We start from the raw sequence: 20,691 nt of genomic DNA, 5'->3' as shown, positions 1-20,691 counted from the left end.
GTCAAAGATAACGTTTTGTGTCGGGCTTTAATACAAGCTAGGCTAACGGACGTTAGCATCAGAGCTGGACAGTTAGCTTACAAGCTAACGGCCCTGTTTCTTACCTTGCTCTACGTTTCTCGTCCCACATTCACCGTCACCACCTTTTTAAAAAACATTTGTATAGAAAATTTCTCAACCCTTTATTTTCTTATTCTTTTTCCTTTCTGGTCACCGGACTGATGCTGACCGGACATTTTCCTACCGAACTTCAGACAACAGGCTAGCATAGCAACAGTAACCAAGCGGGGCGGGGCTTAGCGAAGGATCGGTGGCCAAACCATTTGTTGGGGGGAGGGGGGGGGTTACAATTAGGAAGAATTAGGAAGAACACAAGTTCGAAACTTTTGTAACTCAAATATTACGTAATCTTTCACTAAAAAAAGTTTACTTTTCCTCCTTCCATACTTGTTAGCTTTTTTACTGGTCTAGTCTGTGGTCGCGTCCTGTCTGGTCCGGTCTCGGTCCGTTCCTGGAGGGGTGCCGTCACCCGTCTGGTCTGGTTCGGCCTAGGTCCTGGGGGGGGCGCCGTATCTGCATTAGCCCAGTCCAATACTCTTAACCAACTAACTCCGTAGACACGTTCAGGTGCCCACACCGGGAATGGACCTTTACATACATATCATACATATATATATATTCAACATTACATTTACATCACGTATACATATTTACAATCACCATTACATTACATATATTTACAGTCCATTACATTACCTAACCGCGGTTACATTACATCATACATTCACATCACCTACCCTAGCCAGGAATCGAACCACCTCCCACCTAGGTGCGGGTCGGCAGCGGTACCGCTGCGCCACAGCGCTGCTGGAGTTGCAGCATACATTTGCGCTACTTCCCCACTTCACGTCTACGTCACCGGACCTAACCGTGATGACGTACCACCCTCAGTGAGCTGGGATTGGCTCCACCACCCCACGTGACCTCTTCTTCTTAGCTCCGAGTCCACGCCTGTTGATTTGTTCATATTTTTATAGTAATAAAATATAAATACCATGCTTTGTTGCTGGATTTTTCTTGTGTATATGCTACAGTTTAACTGGTTGATGATAATTATGTAGACCTATAGCCTATTTTATGGGCATGTCGTGCAAGAGATAACAGAAAATGTGTAGGCTTTCATAAAAAAATATTTTAAGTGTTCATTGAATGGATCATTGACTTTTGTATAAATCACGCACTTACTCTGAACTAACCCAGGACATAAACTAATTCCCAACCCAGCTTCCCATTCGGGCGGCCAGGATGAGCGTTTGTCATGTGAGTGTATGTTCTTTATGGTAAAATGGACAAACTTGTGTTCAACGAGTTCGTGAATTATGAAAACTACGGCCACTATCCGGTGGGTGTTCCCGAGGAGCAGAAATATGTCATTCGCAGGCGCTCTGCCGGTTTCCAAATAAATGGTAAGCAATAGTTATGTTATACGTCAAAAATAATGTCATCAGTTCGTCAGCCGAACCAGTTAGCTAACTGGTTAGCATGCTCAGCTAACCAGTTAGCTAGCAGTCCATTTCGAAGGGACTAACTAGTGTTAATGACAATGAATGGCCGAACAAATGCATTCTCCATTTATTTTGTTATATAATAAATACCATACCAGTAACCTACCTGGTCACACCTTGACCAACGCGGTGACGTCATCAATTAGTCAGACTTCCGGTTTATAATTAGTAGGTGCGATTTTGTTTGTTCGTTTTCCTCAAAATGGGAATATAATTTCAAAATAATGAGTTTTGAGGAAGAGCTGGAACTAGTCCGAGACCATAAAATAATCATGGAGACATTTAGTGAAGTAAAAGTTTCCCATAGACTCCAATGCAGGTTCAAGGCTCTTCCAGTCCACAACTAAAATGTGATGAATGCACTGCTATGATAGCTTGTTTTTTATTTCTCAGATCACTTTGATACAGTTTAAAAAAAAATTAACCAAACAAAAGGCTTAATTTTATGGAGAGCTGGAAAAGTTATTCAGAAAACTTTAGTGCAATCTTTTTTTCTTTTTTTTTGCATGAGCATACTTCCTGTCTGCTCTTTATAAAGATGAGAGCTGCTGCTCCTGCTTGTCCCACTGTGACAGCCATCTGTTGAGGTGAGTGCTGACGTTCATCTCTTCTCCGCCGTGTGCTCTAACTCTACCTGATTGTTTCTGCCTTCAGTATGTTTCAGCTGGATGAGAACTACACTGGTGTGTCTGAGTTTTTCATTGTGGGCTTCCCAAGTCTCCAGCCCGAGTATTTTGCCGTTGTGGCGTGGTTCTTCTTCTTCATCTATGTGACCACGGTGGTGGGCAACCTCCTGCTGGTGGTGGTGTTCGCTTTGGAGCAGAGTCTCCAGAAGCCCATGTACATCATCATGGTCAGCCTGGCCCTCTCTGACGTCGGTAAATATTGTATTGTTGACCACACCTGCCGCTTGTCTTCTGTTCCCAGGGTCTGGTGGATTAGATGTTACACTGCTTTTCTTTAAAAAAAAATAAAAATAAAAAATACTCTCTAAAGTCAACACTTGGTTATTTGGAACAGCAAAACAAGCACAGACTTTCTTAGTAAATATATAAATCTCCACTGCTGGCCTTGAGTGCAGAGAGGCAAAGGTTCTGCGTTCAGCAACATCCGCCTGCTGTCTTTTGTTTGACCAGAAACTGTTTGAAAAATGAATTACTGACCTGCAGTCCTGAAATGGAAATTTTAAAAAGAACACCTGAATGAATTAAACTCTGCCGTAAAATTCACCCAGTAGTATAAAGTCTGTAGTATTTTATACTTTTGACTGTGAAGGATTTAATGTTTCTGTCATTTAAGTCAATAGGTTTGAAAATGAATGTACATTTTTATGAATACGGTTGTTTTAGTTTTTGTTTGTTTGTTTTTTCATTTGAGGAAAACGGCAGAGCCGTCACGTGCCGTCTGCTTCACCTTAACCACTCTCTCTTATCTTTTAGGTTTCGCCACAGTGGCTTTGCCCAAACTAATTGCTCGCTACTGGTGGAATGATGGGCGTCTGGCCTTCCACACTTGTCTCTTCCAAAGGCACATGATCCACTATTTTGGTTCCTTGAACTCCCTGATTTTATGGACCATGGCTCTGGACAGATATTTGGCCATCTGTTTTCCTCTCAGGTTTGCTCAGCCTCACCTCGAAGCCCTGGAATGAATGCTCTTTCTTTTTTTTTTCTTCACCTGTCCATCGTCTGCTCATCCTCTCCTCAGGTACCCGACGCTGATGACAAACCAAACCATGACAGGCTTGACTCTCTTCTCCTGGGTGGTGGCGCACGTATTCCCTGGAATTAACACCGTCAACTTTTCCAGGATGATGTTTTGCGGTTCCAACCAAATCATGAGTGCCTTCTGTGACACCATGTCGTTCACTCCTCTGGTGTGCGGGGAGCTGCGTCGACATTTTAGCCCCGGCTATGGTGCAGCGATGTTCATCCTTTATGTTCCTTTAGGATTCATCATCTTCTCTTACATTTGCATCATCATCTCAGTATTGCGTATGGCCAGAGGAGAGGTGAGGTTCTGCTCTTTCTATCCTAATGCTGTATTTTTAAATCTTTAAACCATGATGTTTTTGAAAGACACAGTTTATCTTCTGACATGCATCTTTTTACTTTATCATTCATGACTCATTTTAACCCCAAGATGCTGTTCTTCTCAGGGGAGAATGAAGACCTTCTCTACCTGTGCCACCCAGGGCTGTATCATTTTTATCTACTACATACCTCGTTTCTTTGTCTACTCAACACCTTTCTTTCCTAACCTGACAATGACCCCTGACAAGCGTATAGCCACCACCCTCTTCTACAGTATTCTCCCTCCACTGATCAACCCATTCATCTACTGTCTGAGGACCAAGGAGATCAAGCAAATACTCAGACACTGGTGGCTGAAATCAAAATGAAAGCACGGCCAAACCATCTGTCACCACGTCACAGCGGCATGTGACAACCTTTGCCTCACCCTGTATTTAGACAGAAATTTAACGACTGATGTATGAATGGTAAGAAATATGAAGAACATGTTTTTGGTTCAGTTGTTAGCCAAAGTACATTCATAAACATTCTTCCGTTTTGTGCTATTTTCACTCCTGCATGTGAAACAATAGTTCTTCATTTCAAAAATTAAAAAAAAAAAAAAGTCCCTCTGCAGGTTCCGCCCACAGCGACAGGACTGAGACATTTGTGTACATTGCAAACGCAGGAAACAATGTGTATCACGGGAGGAAGAAGCTGAAGGTTTTTCAGTTTGAAATAATCCAACTCCCACAATATAAGAAGATTGATGAAAGCTATTCTCCACATCGCTGTGCACGGGGGTGCATTTGTACTGGTACTTCATGACACATAATGATGCTGTACAGGTAATCGGACAGAAGGTGGCAACATCCTCATGTCTCACTGCAATGAGCTGCACACTCAGCAAAAAATCAGGCCTTGGCATGTTTAGCTGGATGAATGTCAACCTGTAATTATATTATTGTCTATATAATCCACCTGAATGTGAATATTTGCTATGCAGTTTCATACATGCACACCCATGCCCGCTCTGTTGTTGCACTCAGTGGCATCAGATTCAGAAAATCATACCAGCTGCTTCGACGTTTATAGATGCTGTCGAGTCATGAATTTCAATGTTGCTGTTGTAGATGTCAGATGTATTTAAATGATGCTGCAAACTGTTTCCGCACACAGTTTTTGAAACAATCGTCAGTTTGTGTGAAGAGACTGGTGTATTGTTCAGAGGCCAGGCAGCAGCAACACTGAGGGGTTTAATGTCACACAAATAAAAAGGCTGTGCCATCCTGAGTGGTACTACTGTAACCACAATCCTCTCTGCCTGCAGCCAGACTGTGTGTGAGGGACACACACATATTCATGTTGAATATCTGGCCCACATTAGTCACTGTGTGGACACAGCGTGACTGCAGGGAACAGAGAGAAAAGATAAAACCCTGTAGGAGGTCAGTGAAGGCAACAGAACAGTGCAGTCCTCTTTTCATCAGATATTTGATTAAACTACAAATATTTCAAGTATTTCTATTCAAACTCTCCCGACAATAAAGCAGCATCTTTAGGAGGCTCAGAACAGCAGCTTTTCCTGCTCCATGTTGGCCCAGCGGCTGATAAGCAAACTGAACAAGTGACTCAACAGCATCTCGCGGTTGCCACAGAAAAATTACGCAATTGATGTTTTTTCATTTCTTTTTTTAACTGCATGGAAAGTAAATCAGCTTTCATGTTGATTGTTGTCTGCCTGAGCTATGGGGTAACCAAGCTTTAATCAGATGAGAATGTGTTGTCTATCAACTCATAGGAAACACAGTCGGACACACACAAAGAGGAAACAAGTGCCTTTAGTCGAGCGCTACTTAGGGACCGAGTTAATTTGTGTTAAATGAGTTCAGCCAATCGCAGCTGATATTAGACGTCCATGACATATACAGATACGGACCAAAACAACCGTTCACCTCACACTCAAGTCAACCAGCAAGTTAGAGTCACGTCTGAACCCACGCAGGTGCAGGAAAAACATGAAAATTCAGAAAGGTGAAGGTGAGTTGAGGCATCTAATTGGAAGAGAGTGACGACAAAAGGCGGTGCACTTCAATAACCTTTATTTAGTTTACAGATGTATTTCATTTTGAAGTTTGGAGGAGGGAGAGGGTGCATTAGTGCTATTTACAATTGGTTTGAAAACATTTATCTCTGTACAGATTTGAACCCTGATCAATATAAACAATATCTTTTTTTTTTAAGACCTACTGCTGTTACAAAGCGATTCTTTTAAAGCAAAAAACCACAAAACCAAGAAAAAAGGATTACATTAAATTATAAACAAATGAAAAAAAAAAGATAGCAAAAGAGCACAGAAGAAAGAAAATAAACAGTCAGTCTGTTGATGATTAGGGAGATTTTGCTGCTGTTAAGCACAAGACGTCAGCGAGTGACTGTGAACTGGCCAGAAGCTAACCATAGACACAATCATAGACTAAACACCAATATACTGTATATCAACAAGATCTAGAGCCATCATTTTCTATATAAGATTCATATTAAATATAATCTACACGTTACCTTAATTTGGAGCATTACTTCCATTGGAAAAATATAAAATAAAACCATAAAACTTTTTTATACATTTTTATTAATCTGATGAAGGAGCACATGCTTCAGTTGTGCAAATGGATGTATTAACGCAGAGAGAGAATTAAGGAGAGAGTAAGACGCAAATTAAGACAAATAAGTAGCTTTTTCTTTTTCATTCAGAGCTAATTTCCCTGCTAGAACAGCCATTGTCAGGGAGAAATCCGAAACAACACTGTTGAGACGAAAAATGGCAGCCCGACAAGCTTTTCCTGGAGTGGGGGGAGGGGTGGGGGCCGGGGCGGGAAGAGAACTAGCGTGATGTTTTATTAATCACAACACTGGTTGGTCTGTAATATGCATGGACTGTCAAAACACAGTCACAAATGTCGTGGACAAACAAATAACCAAATACAAGACCACCAACATCGGTTGTTTGTTGTTTGTTTTGCTTGTTTAGGCTGAGAGAGGAGGATGATCGGACTCTACGGCGCTCTGCAGATAAAGTGGGATCATTTCTCCCCTGTGACCTATAAGGGCACACGCAGAGGAGGGCAGTACAAAGGACACCGGTGTGTATGTGTGTCCTGGTTTGAGTTCTCTGAACAGGCACGTCTAAGCTGCATCTGCTGCACTGAAGGAGATCACACAAGCACATATGGCTGAATGTGTAGACAGGGTGTCATCTTGTGTGTGTGTGTGTGTGTTTACATGTTGGTGAGTTGTTAGTGGTTAAAATTCTCAGCGGTCTGTATGAGAAAACAAGGCCACACACACAAAATTGGGCACTGTGTTACTATTACAAGCAGCTAGAATGAGGAGCCAGTTAGATGCTGACTTTGAGCAGACCAGCTGAAGATGACGGCCTGATGTGTGCGTGGGTCTGTGTGACTCTGTCATGTATGCGCACGTGTGTATAGCAGAAGGCTTAAAAAGGTGTGCATTAAAAAAACAACAAACAAACAAACAAACATGCATATCCAGTTCCTTCCTCTAATTTTCAGTGATGACAAAAATCAAATAGAGCAAAAAAAAATCAGCTGTATTGTTAATCAATTTCCTGTTCGCAACTCTGAGTCCTGGATCAGCCTGAGCCTGCTGCCCCAACATGTGTGTGTGAGAGGGAAGGAAAAGAAAGAAGGTGGGTGTGTGTGTGCTGCAGGACAGGGGACAAGCTCACGAGGTCCAGAACGGTGAAGGTGAGAACAGATGAGGGGGGTCTGGGGTTGGGGGTGTGTTTTTACAGGATGACACAGCAGTTACTCTCCCCAGTCTTCTCTCTGTTCCTCTGACCTGGAAACACACAAACATCATCCTCAACACAAAACCTCGGTCCTACACTCTCATACATGTAAGCAGCCACGTGTACATGGTGAGAAATCAAGTGAAAACCTTTTAAATGAGCTCTGCAGACAGCTCTGCAGAGCTCAGCCGGTGCACACATCCTTTCCCTCCATTCAGACTAAACTGCCTCTTTTTTCTCCCCTGAGACTGAAACAGGCTCCAGATTGAGTTGTTCGTCGTGTAAACATAACTGTGACCCAGTGATGTTAAAAAGGCATCGATCAGTCCCCTCTGAATATGTCCCAGATTTAGTGTCATTAACCGGAGTTACAGGATCTTATCAACACAGCTCAGGTTGGCACGGATAGTTTATGGGTCAATAAAATCTCCATTACACTTTTTAAGCAAGCAGAAAGAGAAAAATGCGTAAATGAGACTGACTGTACTGTGAGTTCGTCCGCAGTGAGTGGAGCTGCAGCGCTGATCAGGTGGTGAATGTTAAGAGGATAACTTTTCTTAAAGGTCATTCATCTGCATTCATTTTGATTTTACCAGATGATCTTATTTGGTCCTGCTCCATGACCGGACTGAGAGGGAATCCGACCATTTTGGATCGGAGACTCATTTCCTGTCAGCCTCTGAAGCGAATCTCCACCAATCACATTTTTCTTCACTTTGGTCCCAAATGAACTTTGTCTTGTAATTGTTCATCCACAAGACACAGCTTTGCTGCTGGATTTGGATAATTATTTATTTTTCCTGACATCATCGTTCGCTCATTTTACCCAGAATGCACTGCAAATTAGTCAAACCGAAGACAGGACATCACGTGACCATCGTTGTGCCTCTGAACCAAGGGTGCAGGTTTGGGGTTTTGGGGGCCAGCCAGAATAAACACTCGCACTTTTCTCTGTATTTCCTCATTCACTTGTACAAGAGGTCACAGATACTTTTGTACACAAACAGCCTGAATGTGTTGGTTGATTAGGTGGTGACGAGTGTTTTGCACGTTTGTGCAATTAGGTGGTTGGTTGATTAAAAAAAACAGATTTCTATCATGATTTTTACTTTTTTTGGATTATTATAGTTTGTAAAGTTGACAGATCAGTATATGTTGAAAGATAAAAGTATGAACTCTTTAAACTAACTTTCTACAACTCTGTACTTTAAGTTTGCTGATTACAGCAACACAGCTAAAATGTTTCATGGCAGAGACACAGTGAGGAAAATATTTCAACCCCAAATGTTATGTTTAGGGAGAATCCAACTAACTAAGCTCAACTGATGTTTAAACTTTGGTTACTCTTTCAAAAAGAGAACCTGTTGTCAAGGAAGAAAACATCGTCTGCAGTGATAAAGTTGTTTAATGAAGTGACTGAATGACTCCTAAAATATAACATTGGGTTTGTGATGTTTGAAAACCATAAACAAGAAACTTACTGCTTTATGTTCATCACCGGTTATAAGTAAAGAGTGATACCAGATCTTGGTGGTGAATCTCTTTGTCAGGAGAACATAAATTTAGCAGTAACACACAGTAACACACACACAGCTACACCATGACATGGGTGGGGACACCTCCTTATTGTCCACATGTTTGCATAAAATCACTTTCTACTGCACAAACGTGCAAAACACTCGTCACCTAATATGATTAGCTATGTAACACAATGTGCTGTATCTTGGGGACACACTTAAGAGAGCCAATTATTTGGATCAGTGGCTCTTCCTAAAAGAGAAGCCATGTGTAGAGATAAATAATGGCTGCAAGCAAAACATTTAAGGTTGTTCAGAGTGTGAAAGTCCGTCTGAAAGGAAAGGAGGGAGAAGGAGAGCTGGTTACCTTGGGAATTTGGCTCAGGCAAGGTCTCTCTGGCAACTAAATGCATCACTGTGGTCTTCCCCAGGGGCAGTTTGAGGGCTAGCAGGGTAAAAGTGAGAGAGACAGACAGAGAGTACGAGGTTATTCAGTGAACTACCGTAAATCTTTACAAAATCAATCAACATCAGCGTCACCTGAATCTCCAGGGTGGTGTGATACCAATGACCTTACACTGGAAAGACTTAATTAATGGAATGAATTATCTGTAAAAACGGCTCCTTAACATCTCACTGTAAAGTTATTTTGTTTCAGAATAATCATATATACAGGTGAGGAAAAGCTCTGAATGCTCATCTTCATGCAAACCAAACAACTGAACGTCCAAAAATGTTTTCACTTGAGAGGAAAAATAAAATTTTCATCATCAGTGGGAGAATTAAAAATGCGTAGTCATGAAATAATCACATGGCCAAATCAACGATTATCTATCAACATTTTCATTCAATGCGAGGGAAGAATTTGATGACATGCACGTGTAGCAGAGCCATTGCTTTGGACCTCAGTGATTATTTAAACAGATTTTCCATATTGCAATATTGAAATATCCTTGTCAATATTGTGGTATTGATTTCAAATAAATTCTCCCACTTTAATTGCCGTTGCTACACAACAATAATGAAATGAGCATGATGCTCATCTCATTGCACTGGATATCTGCTGAAAGCTCTTTATCTGCACCAAAATGAAAAGAAATTATATTATATTATATATTCTACGCTTTATAATTTAAGAAGAGACATTATTCCTGCTGTGATATTTGATGGAACATGTGCACCTCAGCAATCACACACTAAAATGTAGTTAGTTGCAAAACAGTTTGCCAATCATGTGACGCGAGCCTTTGTGTGTGTGTGTGTGTGTGTGTGTGTGTGTGTGAGTTTGTGACCATTGGCAGTGTTTGCGTCTTCAAATCACTGGGATTTTTGTGGTGGCTTAACAACACCTTAAACCATCGATAAGGGAATAATCAGATAGATGGAAGTGATAGTGACGGGTGTAAAAGCGTTAGGGACGGCCATAACACCGCTAAACACACAAAACAACAGTCAAATCAAAATTGGATTAAGAAGGAGGAAGCAGAGAGAGCTGCCTCAAAAGAAGACATCCCCCCTTTTCTGCTCACTTATGGCCCTAGTTTTCAACCCCCATCCATCCCCCTTTTCTGTCTCTTCTTTGTACTGCCTGAGGTCTACTCCAACGCCAGCCTTGCCCCTTTCCTGACCAGTCTCTTTCCCCTCTTTTTCTGTATTTCCTCTCTCCTCCCTCTCCCCCGTCAAAGCAGGCTTGTCTGGAGCACTGAGGTACCTCTGTTCAGCAGCTCAGGAAAAAGGATGAAACAGCAAAGAACTTTCCAGCAACACACTGCTGTGATTTTATGTGTATGTCTACAAACACACAGCTTTTTTTTTTTTGTGGAGGGGGGTGTACTTTCTGTGTTTTCTCACCTCCTAGTGTTACATTGCCATGTAGAAAACGTCCCTGGTAGATCAGCCTCAGGATGTTAGGACTGCTGACCTGCTCTTCCTCCCAGTCTGAAAGAAAAATGTGGCAGAGAGAGATGGAAAGAGAGTCATCCTGTTATTTACTTTCTTCCTCATTGTCACTGAAAGTTTATCTTTCCCTCGCCAAATCATCATCATTTTTATTGTTCTATAATCTATCAAACATTAAGTCAGCACATTCAGGTTAAATTAAACTAAACAAATAAGCATTTCACAACCTTTTTGTTCCTGCCTGTGGCTGAAGTTGATTTAAAGGACGTATTAAATGAAATACTATCTAATTGAATGTTGCAAGTGGAGGCTGCCACTCTCAAAACAAGCACTTCAGATGTGACATGAGTAGTTAAGGAGTCTCGACTTTAGACATGGTGTATAATGAAAAGAAATCTTGTCATTGCATTGTGGAAAGAATGAGCCTCCACCACCGCAGTGATGATATTTTAGGAAATGAATGGTCTTCATTTCAGATTATTAGACACAGAATATATATAATATGTGGGCTTTGTGGAATTCACCACTCAATGTGAGAAAGACTCCTAAAGCAAGTGAAGAAAAGGTGTGGCTGGGGAAGAGCTGAAGACAAAAGTGACGACATTAAAGAGAGAGAAAACAGCAGGAGGAGTAGGGGGGTTATACAGCAGCAGAGTCTGGCCACCAGATGTTTGTATCCAGCTAAACAAGAGGGTGTTGGTGCTGACTGAACGCCTGCTCTGGGTCTAACCGGGTTCAGATCTGTTGTCAGGGAGGAACATTTAGAAAGGAAAACTCCTCTCGAGGAGCAGAATCTGTGGACCATCAGGGTAATTTATAGTTTTTCACGCAGGGTGGGCTTCTGCTGAACAGGTCTGCCCTCAGAGCACCGTGGGAAAAGGAAAAACCGGCCGTTCAGATCTGAAGGTGGTTTAAGGTCGGCGGTATCAAATGAGCGCGGCAGCACTTAGGGAGTGGGTGTATTATAGAAAGGAGGTGGCTGCACTGCAATCCCACATTCCTGTATGCAATGATAATCAGGCTGAGAGAAGGAGATCTAATTACCCTTCACCAAAGACGTGCACATTCCCATACAGTGGGTTTGAATGTGATCTCAGCTCTCTGGGATCGTTTCCATAACCCTTGTTGTGGAAAACATAGCCAGAATAACGCAGATCATCTGGTTTCCAAGAACATTAGCAGCTAAATTATTTATATTTTTGACAAAACTACACAAAGCTAAGATTGCGGCAAAAACAGCAAATGTTCTATTTAATATATGAGAAGCTGCATACAGAAATGTGTTGGTTTATATTTTCAGTTAATGTGATGCAGACATTCTGATCACACAAGCACAAGGATATCGAGTTTAAATAATGCAGCTCAGAGACCGGTATGCTTTGTGCATCCTAACACATGAGTAAAGAAATATAATGTTGGTTCAAATAACCACTTCCTTCTTTGGGTGACGTATTTCTCGCCTGACAAACCTGGCAGCATTTCACCTGGACACAGCGCAAACTCACCATTATCACTTTTAGCATGTAGTTGTAGCTCCGTTTGAAAATGCAGGATAAGTTGAATAAAATCATTGAGAGTAACTCAAATTCTTCTGAGCGTGAGCAGCTGACTCACTGTCCGCAGCGAAACAATAAGTTTTGTTTTGGTGTAGTTCTGAATGCTCCAGTGAACATCACAGCCTCGTGCTGTCAGGAAAATGCCGTGGCCATTGCGACCACACTTGCTAATCACTGCTGCCTCTGGCCAACAAACCGTCAACTCACTGCTCACCTCAACAGACTCTCTGCTAACGGTGACCTGGAGTTCGTTTTTATCTCTGCTGTCGCATTAAAGATGCAGCAACTCAAGCAGGTACAGTATGTAAACACCATTTAAGTTCTTCTCTTTCTGTCTGATGCTACTTTGACTCCTAATCATTACACAGCTAAATACTTTCTGCCTCACCTCAACCATTATTTCAATGGCAATGAAGAAAAAAGACATTTATGCATCACTGCAGGATGATTTTATTCAGGACGTTTTTCAGTTATCGTCTCCATGAGGCTGCATTTTCCTCTGTAACTACTGCCCTTTTTTCTGTGGTATCTGAACGGAGATGCTTACCCATCGGCCAGTTGTCATAGACATGTTTGGCAATGTCTGCAGCTGAATCATTGGGAGAGAAGAGGAATTCTTTCGTCTTCCCGCTGACTAAAATGAGCCGCAGGTTTATCTGCAACACACAGAAAAACCAGGGAAAGAACATCAGAAATGTGCACGGGAAGCATTTAGACACATTCAAAGGAAATGAAACAATTCTGATATGTCGCATTAGATACTGTGTAATCAGGAAGCAGACAGACTGAAGTGGAGTCATTTCATAGACAACACGAGAAGGATATGAGGACCCTGAGGAGAGCCTTTCCTCGGGATCAGCTCCCATCTGTCTCCAAAACTTCCTCTTTACTTCTCTAATCCCTCCGACTCTGTTTTCTTGCCATTATTTCCCAATTCTGTCTCTAAGTGGCACAGCGCTACCTTCTCCCCATAACCACTCAGTAACCAGACGTCTTCCTTATCCCATATATATCACCATACGTTATTAATGAGAGTAAAACATTTAACACTATTTGGTTTCATTCATTAACACCACATTTTCCAATTACATTTTCATTGCTCTTATTTTTCATTTTGTATTTATTTCCTGCCTTGGAGTACAATAATAAAAATATCTGGGTTGCAGCCATTGAGTCATTTATATTACTTCTGAGTTCAGCTACTTATCTTTGTAATTTCAACACAACTGCTCTCACTGTGTAAAACAGCTCAAAAACATGAACAAATTGCTTGGGTTTCACAGTGAACGTTATTAAAAAACGAGACCCGCCCTGAAACAGCTGACCCCAGAGGTCCTTGGTGGAAGTAAGGAAAATAAGAAATCACTAATGGAGTGAGGTTCTTTTTCCCAACGGGCCAGTCCTCTTTCCTTTGTCTCCTTTACACGGAGGCCAAAGGTCAGAGTCAGCTTCTGAACGGCTCTTCTGCAGCTGGTAGGGAACCAGCCACACTTAAGCAGCTCATTATGGGCTCAGCTACAGGCATTAAGATTATTAACATGACTGAGACGCACAAACACGAGATACTGCACACACAACGTCAACCAACACAGATTCATTTAGCAATGGCAGACAGAAAAGAATAAATATTGAACTCCACAGAACAGATTAGCAGGCAACAGCACCATTTTGATAAAAACACAAATTCCTACATATTCCTGGATCAAATTATGTTGGCTAAATGCTAAATTATTTATTTTTTGGTTTATTTTTATTTGTTTTGACAATGGTTGTTTTAAACAAGGATGTGGATTGGCAGTTGACTTACAGTAATTATTAATTATCACATTAACTTTCCATTGACATGTCTTGACTGAAATAATAATAATAAAAAAATGAAATACTGAATGAACATTTCACAGCAAGTCGATTGTATGTCTAACATTTAAAACCATTACACACTATCAACTATATGAGTATCATACACAAAACTGACTCCAAATCAGTATCATTACAATTGTCTAGGGCTTCTAAATTACAGCAATCATCAACCCAACAATCACAATGTGTGTTTCTTCCTCCTGTCATACCATTATAAACAAGCCAACAAGTGATGAAGATGGAGATAAATTCATTGATACATTTCACTGGTGTGACTTTTAGCAGAAGTCCCACATCTTATTTCTCATCTCTCACCTTGAACAGACCAAATACAGAAGTGACCTGAACATAATGAATTGTTTTGCATTCACAACCATTCATTTAAATGCCGATGAAATTGTGTGGCATTAGGATGCAGCTCAGGGGGTTATCTTTGACATGACGTGTGTCTAGCGGTGGAAAAGTGTGCCTTACAGAGCCAGAGCAGAAGGTCTGTGGTCTGTAGTTTGTGTGTGTGTGTCTGGCCTGCAGTGCATGTGCATGGCACAGGCACGTGTGTGTCATTGTTGCCAGTGTGTTTCCATGTGCCGAGTATCCACACCCCCCACCCCTCCCTTCGCCAAATTTACTCTGCTGAGCAACATACACACATGAATACGCATACACACATGAATACGTATACACACACACACACACACACACACACGCTCAGAGCACTGCTGCTGCAGTGATGTAACAGAGTTAACACCAACGGATTGAAACACAGATCTCGGTAAGCATGTTATCAAATCAGCTTATAGGTTTAAGCATGGAAGAGCCATACAGACACACATAAACACCCAAACACAAAACACCAGTGACGTAAACATACAGTAATGATGTGTATCTACTCCGTATGCTCAATGCAAAATATATGTTACTGCATCACGTACCCCCTGAGACAATACACCGAGGAAGCCCCTTTGCACAACCAAGGTCTTTCGCCTTCCTGGTTGAACACCTGGCCGTTACCATGGTGTCTCCATGGCGACAGCCAGTGGTGGGTGGCTTAACCTGATAACACCTACAAGATAGCGTTACACCCTCCCCCCATAAAAAAAACCCACCAGTACCCACCCACCTCCTTCCTGCCCATTTTCCATTGTGTCATATTGTCTTCTTCTCCTTGCAGCACCCCGCCCCCCCCCCCCACCCCCCCCCCCCCACCCCCCCTCTGTCTGTTCCACTCTGTATCTCTCTCCCCCACTCTGTCAATCTCTCATGCTGCACAATATATACAGTGGAGGAATGCACAAGGACAGAATAACAGCAGGGAGTGTGCTAGCCTGTATGAAACTCACCTTTTCCCTGCTTATTGCTGACGTGCACATCTTTAAATCTCTGCACTTGCTTGTCTCACCTCTATCTATCGTTGCTTCCCCATCTCCCTCTCTGTCTCTCTCTCTCTCTCTTTCACTCTCAGTTTTCTTCCTTGAGACACATTACAGAGAAAGCATCCTCCATCATCATCCACACCCCAAACGGGTGCTTATCTTCTCAAAGATTGGTATAACTCTCGAGACTTAAAGGAGCTTTGAAGATGTTCTGGTAGCAACACCTCTCTGCATGTTAAGGTTGTTTTTTTTTTTTTCTATCAGTTTAGGATGAGCTTTTGCTGGGCAGTTTTCCTCTATTTCCTTGTGTCATCCTATTTTCTAAATTTTGACTCTAACTGAATCAAGGTCTTTCTTGAGGGTCACTGACTATCAGACACAAAGGGGCTGCTAATGTGGTTTCAGAGCCATCTCAGGGAGGCACATTCAATTACTGGAAGAGACACAAGAGCTCCAGGTATGTGGAGAGGATACAGGCATCAAACATACATATACAGGACACACTACTGCAGCCATGCATACACGCAGCATCTCCTCTCTACTGATAAGCTCTACGAAAATGACCAGTTTGTGGAGCAGTTAGGAAACTGTGAGATGTGTTGCTTTGAAATGCTACAACATCCTACTGCAGCAGCTTCTATTCTTCACGACTTCACAAAATAATCAAATAACAAGACGTGCTACAAATATGTGAGGCTGCAGCGAACTTGCGCTATGGCGCAAACATGTGAACTAAGCAATCCCTCCTGGATAAACCACTGTTTGCACATGATGGAGCGCAGGAAATTCAATGCCACCTATAATTATTCTTCCTCGAGTACTGCTCTTAAGTCTTTCTCAAGGCAATATAGTGTGCGTGCGTGCATATGGATACACATATGCATATGTTTATGTGTGGTTGTGTTTATATGAGCATTAAAGTGTATTGCTGCTCTTTAGACCCTCTGCAGCAGTCAACAAATTACAGAGTGGGAAGTCTTCCTGTGGGAATATATTAGAGCAACTTTATATGTAGTCTGAGCAGTAAGGTTAGCCGCTGCTGTCAGTGTGGATTTCGAACTGTATGAATGAATTTAAGAGAGGAGGTGGGTGATTAGCCTGACTGTGGTCTGTTTAAAACCAGCTGGATCCAGCAGCCACCGCTTTGACTGGCTTATTAAACCTGGAGAAAATTTGACAGTAAATTTAAAAATGCAGCTACACAGCACTTTGACTACACAAATCCCACATGAATAATCAGTCTCTGATTTTATTGATAATTACTTGTAGGCACTGCTTTCTATATTTCTGAGTTTCACTGAATACAAAAAGCTACAGCACAGAAAACAGTAATAGGATATTTGTGGCTTGTTGGACAAACTGCGAACAAAGTGTGCCTTAAGAAAAAGAATAAAAAGCTGCCAGTGGACCACTTGTCCCATTTTTAATTAGTCAAATTTGAACAAATAAAACAGCTTTGCAAGGTCTTCGTGATTTTATGCACTATAGCAAAATTATTAACAATTAGCATACAAATTATATCAGGGATTCATTGTGTTCTTTAATTAAAATGCACTAAAAAGTCACTGCATAAAAAGCTGAATCCATGTTTCGGGGGGCTGCAGCATAATTTCTTCAAATGATAAAACAAGCTCAAGAAAATCAACGCTTTTGATTCCTCACATAATTCAGAGTTCAACATATTGAACACAATATTATCAATAGAATAGTTTTTTTGTTCCTTTGTGTGCACACACACAGAGGTGTTATATAATTGACTGATAATAGTGTGATACAAGAAACAAAGCCCAAGGCAAGGATTTGTAATTTCAAAGTCTCTGGGTATGTGTGTCTAAGAGATGGGGGCAAAACTCCCTTCAGTTTTTAGGCAGTTTTTATGTTCGTTTAATTTTCTTCCATAAAACTGTGGTCTCTTTAATATTTATTTTCGAGCCTAACACGTGACAACTTAAGATAAATGTGCCAGTTGAGAGTATCAGCGGGTTATTTTCATTCTGGGGAGAAGGATTAAAGAAATAGAAATAGAAAACCCATTTTTATTGTTATTGCACAAATATGTACAACAAAATTTGATCAAAATAAGAGCAGAACTACAGCTACAGCAGTAGCTATGTTTCAGCAAACTTCAAACCTTGATTTGAATAACCAGCGGGTGACAGCCGTGCAAACCATACCATAAAAACCTTAACATGCTTTACAGAGTCTGTGCAGAATAGACTTCAACCCTTCATGGCGAAAACACAATAAATACACATCACACGTAAGGCTGAGCTTCGAGGCTTCCCCAATAGTTTCTGACTCAAAGGTGCTTCGTACCTAACAGCTGCCTTACTGTAACCTGCTAGTGCTGAGAGATACAGTAGATCTCTCCAAAGCAGTAAAGCGTTGGAAATAAACAGAAGGGCCTTGACCTAGCTGAATTTTATATATTATTAACTTTGCAATCTTTATTGAGATAATCTATAGTCGCTAATGTGCCATGCCTTGTTTTGACCTACTTTACCCACAGCTGGTAACAGGCATCTCACATACATGCAAAACGCCGAGTATATCACATACTGAGAAGAGGGCAACCTTTTCAGATAAAGGCATATAAATATGAATATGAATATAAAGCTCCTGCCGAGCAATTTGAAAGATCAGGATTTATTCCGTCTCTCCTGATTATGCCTACAGGCATGCTCTGCCGGTTGCCATGCCAACATTCGTGGTAACCAGGGAGCTAGTTAGTCATCTGTGCCGTTCAGTTCCGTTTTTACGCCTGTACACTAAGTGGATGTTGTCTCAGTCTGTGCTCATGTAATCCATGACCGAGTAATAATGCACCGTACTATTGCGCAAGGCAGACAGGAGACAGGTCTTCAGGATGGGCAGAGCCAGCGTCACGTCGCAGTGGTGGAAATTTTTAATCAAGCTGTGTGAAATCTGTAAAGCATCAGTGACATGTCTTCCAATTAATGACAGAACAGGTTCCTTTCAGTCAAGCGTAAAAGGAGACACTCCAAACTAATCGTTTGTTTTATCGTGTTTGAATATTTTATTTTTGTTTGTAGTTTCCTGTCCAACTCTCTGGGAAAGGCTCAAAATAAGGTTAAACTTTGCGAAGAAGGTGTAAATCTTGTGTCTGCTCAGTTTTGTATGAAACCACAGGGATGTGGGTTTGAGGTATACAAATAACTGAAACGGTGAATACACAAAAATTAGTAATGGTGGATTGTTGGTTAATTTTAGTCTCTCCTATTGGGAAACTGTCACAGAAAATGGTCGGCAGAATTTCAAAGGAAAATACATGGACACTGATAATATATTCTGTTATCACGCACTCTTACAATCCTTTAGCCTGATCACAGGCTGGGACTGTCTATATATTTATACAACAAACATTTGACATCACTCAGTTTTATTTTAATGCCAATCTTCATGTATTCATTGAAAGTAATGTATGTTGAAATAGTTCAATTTGTATCTGATATAACGTGACGTGGATGCCATAACATGCATTTGTTTCCTATCTATATGTTCTCTCTTGCAGAGTAAGGGCCTTGGCAACTTAAGCTGTATGACATTAAAGATGTATTTAATTCATTCCCAATTGTGCTGCTCTAACTTTAGTGGCACATCTTTTTGCTCATGCGTCAGTGCAGTTAACATTTTACAAATGTAACCTGATCACTTTCAGTAATGTAAGCCAAACAGTGATCGTATTGTCTTCCTTTGTCATGATTGTCATGTAGAAATATGTTTATTTGAATGTGGTTGAATGAGACATTTAAACTAATTTGATGTGTTTTTTTTTTTTGTTTTGTTTTTTTGTCTGCCTTGTTAGTGAAGCACATTTATCTAAACTTACATCAGCCCTGGAATGATTTAACAATAATTTCAGTCAAAGCAGATTTTCCATTCTCTGATTGTCCTCCAAAGAAGGAGAGGTGATTCAAATGCAAATGATTTTCGGATTTCCTCAGACAATAAACCATGTTAATAAAGAAACAGGAAGGTGTTCTTTGAAGTAGCTGGACAATGAGAGTTGACATCGGTGTTGTATTAGTTCACAACAAGATGTTCCAGAAGAAAACTGACTCACTGACTCAAACCAGGCGTATTCTCAGTCAATTATTGCTCAGATTATCAGTTTAATAAACACGACTTAGAAATCTGATGAATCAAATTTGCAGCTGAAGTGCCAAATGTTTTTTCTTTGGAGCTGGTGAAGACCAAAAGCAGAGCAAAACGGTAGATTGAACAAACACTCCAAATGAATGTTGTTTTATGAATCTGTCGAATGAGCAACTCGTTGCTGACATGTTCATCATCAGGAATTTATTCATATTTCTTGCCAATCAGACACATTTTCAAACATTCCAGGTTTTTCTTGTCTGTAAACCAATTGCATGCTAAGGAGTTTTCAATATCTGGGGGCAAATTCCAACTTCTGAGGCTACGTCTGTGACCCTGCTACCCAGAATCAAATACCAGAAGCATTTTTCCTTGTTGTTCCGTTGTTCCGTGCTTCCAAACAAATAGAACAGCCTGTTAACTGGACATAAAACGCAGACCTTCTTCCTGTTGGTCTCTATTATGGCCATTAATCATTAAAGAGGGTATCTTCAGAGGGAGACATTGTAAGACCACAGACCTTTTTTCACTTTCTTCCTCTGCTTGCTAACTTCCTGTGGCTGAGGCAGCTAATGGCTACTAATAGCATTAGTAAACTGAGGTATCTTTTCTTTTGGACTGAATCAAACATGCTGTGGCAGTTTAAGTGAAAGAAGAAAGCAAAGAGACCTTCCCCTTGGAGCTCTTCAGGAAGGCCTAAAAATTTTATTGCAAACAACTCATTATTCTATATTAGCTATTCTTGCATGAGTTTTTCTCTCAAAATTAAGTGTCAGTGTAAAGTATTGGGTTTTCTGTTATTAATTTACTGTTGCAGTTATTGGCTTTTGAATCCAGAAGAAAATAAACAACCAAAATGTTGCCTTCTCTTTTAAACTTCTATCACTGCTCACTAAGTAGTCTTACAGTATGTTTCATTACTCAATTGCCCCCAGCATACCTCATATCTTTCCCAAAGCCCTTGTCCTTTTTTACTGTC

At 41.0% G+C, this 20,691-nt stretch overlaps 2 protein-coding genes across 2 annotated transcripts in view; one reads left to right on the top strand and one right to left on the bottom strand.

The window, feature by feature from the left end:
- Positions 1-2,220: 2,220 nt before the first annotated feature.
- or30bu1 (odorant receptor, family 30, subfamily BU, member 1) lies at positions 2,221-3,966 on the top strand. Its single transcript, XM_029519727.1, has 4 exons — positions 2,221-2,443; positions 3,005-3,182; positions 3,273-3,576; positions 3,724-3,966. The coding sequence occupies exons 1-4, from the start codon at positions 2,221-2,223 to the stop codon at positions 3,964-3,966; spliced, it is 948 nt and encodes a 315-aa protein (XP_029375587.1).
- A 1,696-nt stretch (positions 3,967-5,662) lies between these two features.
- The window catches only part of ubl3a (ubiquitin-like 3a), a 32,390-nt gene continuing 17,361 nt past the window's right edge, over positions 5,663-20,691 (bottom strand). Inside the window, exons 2-5 of the mRNA XM_029519473.1 lie at positions 12,911-13,019; positions 10,760-10,846; positions 9,276-9,353; positions 5,663-7,441 (exon numbers count right to left, since the gene is read on the bottom strand). Coding sequence (XP_029375333.1) covers positions 7,389-7,441; positions 9,276-9,353; positions 10,760-10,846; positions 12,911-13,019 — 327 coding nt within the window. The 3' untranslated portion in view covers positions 5,663-7,388. The remainder of the gene's footprint in view (positions 7,442-9,275; positions 9,354-10,759; positions 10,847-12,910; positions 13,020-20,691) is intronic.

This window comes from Echeneis naucrates, chromosome 14 (assembly GCF_900963305.1).
Source record: "Echeneis naucrates chromosome 14, fEcheNa1.1, whole genome shotgun sequence".
In the NCBI taxonomy this organism is placed as follows: Eukaryota; Metazoa; Chordata; class Actinopteri; order Carangiformes; family Echeneidae; genus Echeneis; species Echeneis naucrates.
This window is presented reverse-complemented; position numbering and strand designations above follow the sequence as displayed.